Consider the following 8,066-nt stretch of genomic DNA (forward strand, 5'->3'; position numbering starts at 1 on the left):
TGCCTTCTCCTTCCTTCCTGCCCCGCCTTCAGCGTGGGGCCTGAACCAGCGCCCCGCAACCCCTTCCCTCCGCTTCCCCCTCCGCCACGAGGTGCGGTGCCGAACCGGCGCTTGCACAACGGGGGCTGCTGCCGTCCCACTGCCCGGCACGTACGACTGTCACGTGGGGGGGAAGGGGATGGCAAGTATCGCAAAACTGCCCCGTGACAGCAAAAGGTGAAGAAAGATGGTTTTCGTACCCTGGGAAGGGGATGGCGATCACCAGAAGAGAAACACAGCTGCCCAGAAGGATGGGTGTGCGGCAAACTGCCCGCAACAGGCCGGGGCACCGTCACCCGCGGTGAGCCTCCTGCCAAGGAGCCGCCTGCGTAAACCCGGGAACACCGCGTGGATCGCAAACTGAGGATTAACAATATTTACCACTTTATTACACTGGTCTTGTGAGTAACTCGGCTGTGTCACAGGCGACAGAAGGTGCAATCTGTCGCGCCGTGGAGCGATAGGCGTTGCATTCGGTTTGGCAGGTTCCTACGTGAGACACACATAAGAATTGAGGCTACACAGAAGGTGGGTTTGTGTTGAAAACCACAAATCGCTCTTTTTGCATCCTCTCTGAAGCCCCAGATGGATGGCAGCAGTGAACACGAATACAGATAGACGCAGGAGCTGACAGCCACAGACCGCTAATGCAGGAACACGGTTCAACACAAACAGCGTGTCCAGATGGAGCGCGTGTGGCCTTTCCGCTTCTGCTATGGGATTATGTACGTGTTTTAAAAAAACCAAAACCCACCAGCTCCTCTTGCACCCCACATAAGCCCATTCACAAGAAAAAGAAGCCACTGAGCTGATACAGGAAAGCCCCGAATAGCCACAGTTTTAGAAAATAAACACTTCTTTGAAAAGTCCTCTTCTGTCAACCCAAAAAGGCAAAGGTGAGTCCAGTAAAGGTGTTTCAGCTTAATATATATTGCTGTATGGTACTTTCCTGGAAAGAAAATTCCCTTTAAGGCATAGACTCCAACTTCTACAAGGGAGTATTTGGCCCAATGTTAGAAATTCTGCTCGAAGCTTCCTTTGCATTGGGCTGAGCACGTGCAACGTCACACCCAGCTGAATAATGGCTCTTGGTGCGGGTCCTTACAAAACCAGGACGTATTTCTAATGGAAACTCCAGCGTAGCCCTGTCTGTTCCAGGCCATGCTGCCCTAACACACGACGGATCTTTTTTCCACCACCGACAGAGCGATTTAGTGATTTGTGTGTAAAGATTTGTTACAAAACAGAGGGAAGAAAATAAGGATTTACCCACATTTCTCTCCAGTCACAGCTCTGATTAGCGCTCCGGACACCCCTCTCCCCACCGACACTGTTTCCACCCCCTACGCTGAGCTTGTTCCAGCGCCGGAACCGCTGCCGGGGCAGCGTTGCTTGGGGTGTGGGACCAGCCCTCCACGGCAAACCCACGGGCAGCGGCGCAGGAGACGCTCGTGCGAGGTGATGGCAACATCCTTCCCACAGCATCGCCCTGAGCTCGGGGATCTCCGCGGGTGCCCCGAGGGGGCCTGGGTGCAGCACCCAGCGTGTGCCGTGGGCACCCCAGGGGAGCGCTGGTGTGGGTGTTTGCGCGAGACACTCGCAGAGAAAAGCGGCTTCTTTATCCCTCAAATTGAGCCAAGTGAGTGCTTTTGCTCACAGACTTTTAGGTCTTACTGTGCCCAGGAAAAAAGGCAGGTAGAGTGGCTCCATGGAGGTTAAAGAGAATAGCATATGAAACAAAATACTCAACACAAAGGAGGCGCTTTTTTTTTTTTTTTTTTAACAGGATTCACAGCTTATTTTTCAGGCAGGCAGGCAGGTATCAATGAAATTTAAGTGTATTGCAGGTGAACGACACATCAGAAAGCAGAAATACAGTGGTCTCTGATGAGACACGACCGGTGGTCCTTCCTCCATGCCTGGGCAGCGCTCGCCTCGCGCATCGCTGGGGGCTCCTCCATCACCGACTGGAACACAGGCAGAGGAGGGGCTGCCTGCACCCTGCCCGCACTGCTGCCCGCACTGCGCCCGCCCCGGCACTGTTCCTGCTCGGCAGGTCCTTCCCGAGCCCAAGCTTGTACAAGGTTATTACTCCGTGGATCTCTGCCCTTTACATCTGGAGTCAGGACAGTCAATTGGAGAGTAAGTTCTGCTGCTGCAACGATTCTGCAGGGATCTCAGGCGGACAACTGGCTCCTCGTTAGCTCCCGCCTCATTATCAGAACTGTTAATGAAGTTCGAACTGTGAGGTCCAAATTCGGCTTCAAGCTGTGCATTCTGCTCGCGCTTACAGGCAATTAAATGACGGTTAAGTAAATCTATACTTTGAAAAGTGAATGCAAAAATGCCAATATGAGCTTGCATAGCTGTCCCAGTGATGTACAAAGGCAAATCTCAGCTAAGAACTAAACCGACGGATTTTCTTATTTCTACTTCTGCAAGCTGAATCTAGCTTCGATATCAAAGTGTGAGAGAACCTGTCTGCACACGCACACACCTCCGCTGTCTCAGGGCTTCCATGAAATGTTCGTAAGACCAGCAGCCAAACGTTACAGCTTCCTGCACTCCTCATCACAAACAGAACTAGCAGCCTAGCCGCTGCCTCCCTCCTGCAGTGCCGACAAAGCGTCCCGCCCAGCCGTTTGCATACCCTCCTGCTTTGCCACATCCGAAGTGCCAACCCTCGCCAAATCAGCTGGAAATGGAAATTGTCCCAGTTATGTATTCTGAAAGGTAAACCTCCCGGGAGATGCAGAGTTCGCAAACACTTCTACAAAGAAGACTCAACCTTGATCAACCACATGAATTCGTGCTCCTGGCACGTTTTATCCATGCCTAGGGCCGGTCCCGCATCAAGTTATGGCTCATGAAGAAGCCGTCTGAGAGCAGTGTTATTTTCCCTCTAAGAACTACCGTGATGACCTTTTATTTACAACATTAACAGGCCACAGTGTATGCTGCTGTGAGAGCACGGTTTCCTGCTGTACTGCTGTGAGTGAGCATCACTTCTGGTTTGCTGGAGTCAGATTAGCAGGAGGAGGTCTCCTGTGCAATAAGATAACAAGTGCATTTAGAGCAACAGAATCAGCTCACGCATATTCTAGAGCACAAATAAAGTTATCTAAAAAAAATGGCACTGTACATTGGTGAACACTCCCCCCCATCTCCCACTGCAAGAAGTCTCCTTAGTGGTTCATTTCCGCGTGGTCGTCAGCCTGCTCCAGAGCTGCCTTATTTTTGCCATCAGCATCTCTCTGAAGTGGTCACCCATTAAGAAATAAAAAACAGGATTAATGACACTATTCAAAAACGCAATGGGTCTCGTGATGATGTAAATGATGTTGATGACATCCTGCGTGCACATGGGTATGTTCAGAGCTGGTATTCGGGAAGCAAGTCGGACATTGCGCATTATGTGATAGGGAGTGAAGAGCAACGAGAAGATGGCCACTGTGAGGACGACTAAAATAAGAGGCTTTTCGAGTGTCAGGACAGAACTGAGTTGCTCGCTCCTGTTTTTAAGAAAAAGAACCATCTTCACAGAGAAGCAGCACATGATCAAGAGAGGGATAAGGAACCCAAAGACAGTCAGAAACACGCTGTAGCTGAGGCTTTTCACGGGGTCTCCAGAGCTTGCGTAATCGAGACACTTGTTGTCAGGCATTACAGGCTCCAGGAAATATGTTAGCGGCACCAGCTCCAGTATCACCCAAATCCATATGGCAACAGACACGAAAAAGGCCATTGGCCTCTTCTGTAGAAAGTGTTCTCTGAAAGGGTATTTTATGAGCATGTATCGGTCAATACTGATAATGGTGAGGAAAAGGATGCTGCTATAGAGGTTTGCATGCAACAGGAATCTGTTAATGTGGCACATCACGCTCTCCTTTGCCCAGTAATCTCTGGAGTAGCTGTTAACGAGCATTGGAAGAGTACACAGGAATAGTAAATCTGATAACGATAAATTAAACAGGTAGATGTTGCAACTTTTCCAGTTTTTCAGGCAGAAAATATAGCCGAACATAACAATGGTGTTTCCAACGAAGCCTAAAATGAACTCAAGGCTGTACATGGTGGAAAGATAATACTTTTCTAGCACTCTGTCCATCAGCAAACAGCCACCCGTCTCGTTCCCAGCCTGGAAAGTCAAAAGAAAAAAAGAAAACAAAACTCAAAAATTAGTCAAAGATCATTGCAGGGCTATTTTTATATTGTTGCTGTAGTAGGTGAATATAGCATCCTATTTCCTTACGGCTTATCTGGTAAGGAGAGACTGGAACTCGAAGGACGTCCCTTATGCACACGAGATTTCTACTTTCATCTGCTGAGCAGAGTTACTGAGCAAGATGAAAACTTGCGTGAGCAAAAGCCCGTGTGAGGCGTTTGCAGAGCATCACCTGAAGGCATCTGCCATAACGTGCCGCTGCCGCTTGTCTAAGCCCGCAGCAGTCCCAGAGGCTAACTGCAACCAGCCCGTCACCGCTTTGTCACAGCCCTTGCTGGAAGTCATCTGCCTCCCTGTTACCCAACCCCTGTCCCGTGGTCTCCTCACTCATCTCTAAAGCAGAAGTCAAGATCGATAAAGGATCAACTCATTAGCTGCAATATGCCGTGACAGCGTTACTCGGAATTCAATAAGCAGTCAGGAGATAATGTGTTTATTAAATTAATCGAACCGTTCATCACACGCTTTGTATGGTTTTGTGGGTAACTCGGTACCAGAATTGCACGGAAAGTGCCGTGAGGATGAAGCGTGCATCCTGTGCGTCACGGTGGGCATGCCGGAGGACTTCCGAGCCATTCCTGCAGACACAGGGCATTTGTGCTCCTGGGGTTCTACAAGTCTCTTCTGTTTTCTACAAAAAGCCCTTTCAAGAAGGGAAGGTTCAGCTACGACTGAGCCCTCGTGGATATGAAAGCGGCTGCAGTCGAGGGGACAGCCCAGCCAAGATCAGGACAAAACACCCTCAAAGCCAAATTCACTAACTTAGGTCACTTCTGTTAGTAACCTCCCACGAAGTGAGAACAGCACGTACGATTTACTCCAGCACAGCTCACAGCTTCTGCTGAGCACACGCCCCGCGTGCACGCAGCGCCCACGGTAGCGACTCTTCCCTGCCGGCACGACGTGGAGCGTCGCGCTGGCGAACGCGTGGCTGCTTGCAGCCGGGAGCGCTGCCGGCAGGGCCGCCAGCACCGTGCCCCCCTCCCGCGCTGCCAGGTCATTTTCCCTTTGGCTCCCGGCAGCACCGCTCCTTTCCGCTCGAAGTAAGCAGCACGGTCGGTATTCTTTCAGGAGCAAAGCTTTCTAGGAAGCTGCACCAGGTGTGAGTTTGCCTGAGGACAAATTTTGCTTTCTTTCTAGAGGTGGGCTGAAAAAACCCCTTTGTGCCTCAGGGGAAGAAATAGCATGGGACCTCCAGTGCTGCCTCCCGTCCCTCCTCAGGCAAAGGCACCCACACCCCCCGCACGGGCACTCCCAAGGTGGGAGCGAGAGCCTGCGGCTCACGTTAGCAAAACGGTTAGAAAGCAGGGGAGAACAAACTGTTAGAAAAATGGGATATAGATTAAAACTGAAATCAAGCTAAGCCTAAGCTCTGAAAGAGCAGCAACGTGACTGCCACAACATCTGCTAACGACAGTCAACACAAATCGTGTAATTGTATGTATTTTAAAGTTTTCTGGTGTCTGGAACATGTTACGAATCTCTGCTCTCAGAGCACCGCATTGGTTTTTAAGGGTAGCTCATGAGGCAGAGTAAAGTACAAGCACATACACCACTTGGCGGTCACATCCAGCAAACAGCGACGCTTGCAGCGAGCGCTGCGGGAGAGCCGGGATGGAGCCGGGGATGCTGGCTCTGGCCAGAGCCTCCCCCCGCAGCTCCGCCTGCCCCCGCTCCTCAGAAGACACTCAGCGCTTCAGTGAGATTTTAATTCTAGGAAACGCTGCACTAACGTTAGCACTTTAAATACCAATAGTAATTTTAAAATTACTGTATTGACAGATAGATGGAGTTAGGTAGCTGTTAGAAAAAGACTGATTAATCGATTTTAAAGCAAGCAGGCAGGGTAAAACAATGAAAGAGTTCATTCAGCAACGGTCTCGCCAGAGTCTCCTCGAGAAGCCGCGGCTCTCGGGCGCAGGACACCTTACCATCCCCAGGGCCGGGCGCTGCCTCTCCATCAGCACTCCTGGACCCGGCTTGGTGAGAACTTTGGGATCCCTGGAGCGCAGCGCAGCATCACCGTTTAGCGTCATTTGCATATGATTCAATCATTAATGAGTCAAGGCAAAGGAGCGATTTGTTTGGCTGAGCAGCCCACCGGAGCAGTTTTCGTGGGAGGAGGGCAGTGCCCAATGTGTGCCAAGCCAAGGAGAGAAGCGAAACCACTTCCCCTTTGCACAGAGCTGTTTGGAAATTGCCGGGGAGGACGGGAGGGCTGCAGCTCCGCTCGGCACCGGGGGTCAGCGCAGCAGACGGGGCAGCTCGGTCACCTTCTATAGCTAGGCAAACCATTCAAAACAACGTGTTTTAATTATATTAAAGCAGAGCGCTAAAGAAGAACACTTAGCTTTCATATGGTAACACATTTTTAACGCTACAAAGCTTATTCGTTGTTGCTACGTAATATGGAGTAAATGCTGCTAATGCAAAATGACTCTACTCCACTACAACTAATGTGCCCGAAGCAGTTTATAGCAGCACAAAAATCCTTTCTTGGTCTCAAATGACACAGTGGCATTTTTACATGTGGTTTAGGTTGTATTTTTACCTGTAGACCACTGCCTTCCACTCTCCTGAAGTTTCCCATAAAAAATGAGGTTTCAATTCCTTGAGGCAGGGCACGACCCACCTGCGTGTCCCGGCTGAAAGTGCCGACCGTTGGACCAGAAGGGGAGGGTGCTGCAGTTTGCTTGCATAAAAACAAGCAGGAGAGCGATCTCAGCTGTGTTTTGGGCTGCACATGATCGGGTGGCTGACACACGTCTGGGATTTCCACTGCTACAGGGCGGGTTTGTATCCGGGGGAGGTTTTTAGAAAATCCTGCACTGTGCGATCGAAGCTTTCATATACTTCCATTCAACTTTTATTGCCGTGCATAAGCATGCTCTAAGCGAGGCTTCAAGCCCAAAAGCTGCTGCTGTGTGACCTGTCAATATACATTAGTGACCAAACACAGAAGGATCAGTCTGTCTTTCCTGGCTCACGGAAGAAGTGGAGCTCTTTTCAGCCTGCTGCAGAGAAAACGTTTCGCCCTGTACACAGGCTGCGGTATGGCGTTTACAGTCGCAAGGTCTACTTTGCAGGAAAAACAGAATCCCAGCACTTGCAGGGCTTATTAATTGCCCCTTTAGTAAAACAAGCCAAACCTGCTTTAGTCACCCGTTAACGGCAGCTTGCTCAGAATCACCGGCAGACACCGAACCAGCTACTACTGCGCTCGAGCAGATGGCCGTGCATTTGCAACGCACACACGCACGTACCGACACCTCGTTGCTTCATCCGATCCCAGCAAAACCAGGCCATTCGTGCAGTGTTTAGACCGCACGCGGCATCTGGAACACACGGGCAGTGCCCACGCTGCCACGAGCTGGGTGCGCGGCTCCCGACAACCCCGAGCTGCTGCTTCATCCCTCGCAGGGGGCCGGCAAACTGGAGCTGAGCTCCGATGTTGTAAGTGCATCTAAAAAAGCTGGGTTAGCCCTTGTACAGCTCGGGCACTCGAGCGAAGGCCACCCTCAGGCAGGAGCGCAGCCCCGGGGATTGCAGCACAAGCCGGGTGACAGCGGGTGACGACAGCGGCGCTGGGCTCCGGCTGGATGGTCCCTGCCCTGGGAACGCAGCGGAGGTCGTGCCCAGGAGAAGGGACGTGGCAGCCACAGGCACTGCTGGGCTGGGTATCCCCGGTTCTCGGGCGGACCACTCGGTCTCGGGGTTGTGATCTTCCCAGGCTCACCCCCGCTCCTGACCGTGCAGGTAACAGCGCACGGTCTCATCCTGACCGGCCCGGATCAAGCCTTCT

General features: G+C 51.4%; 1 protein-coding gene across 1 annotated transcript; it reads right to left on the reverse strand.

The window, feature by feature from the left end:
* Nucleotides 1-1,963: 1,963 nt before the first annotated feature.
* SUCNR1 (succinate receptor 1) lies at nt 1,964-6,371 on the reverse strand. The gene is made up of 2 exons (XM_075761761.1): nt 6,196-6,371; nt 1,964-4,177 (listed from the first exon to the last, which is right to left on the reverse strand). Exons 1-2 carry the CDS (start codon nt 6,304-6,306, stop codon nt 3,233-3,235), a joined length of 1,056 nt encoding a protein of 351 aa, XP_075617876.1. The 5' UTR covers nt 6,307-6,371; the 3' UTR covers nt 1,964-3,232.
* Nucleotides 6,372-8,066: the final 1,695 nt, after the last annotated feature.

The sequence above is a fragment of the Balearica regulorum genome, chromosome 9 (assembly GCF_011004875.1).
Source record: "Balearica regulorum gibbericeps isolate bBalReg1 chromosome 9, bBalReg1.pri, whole genome shotgun sequence".
NCBI classification, from domain to species: domain Eukaryota; kingdom Metazoa; phylum Chordata; class Aves; order Gruiformes; family Gruidae; genus Balearica; species Balearica regulorum.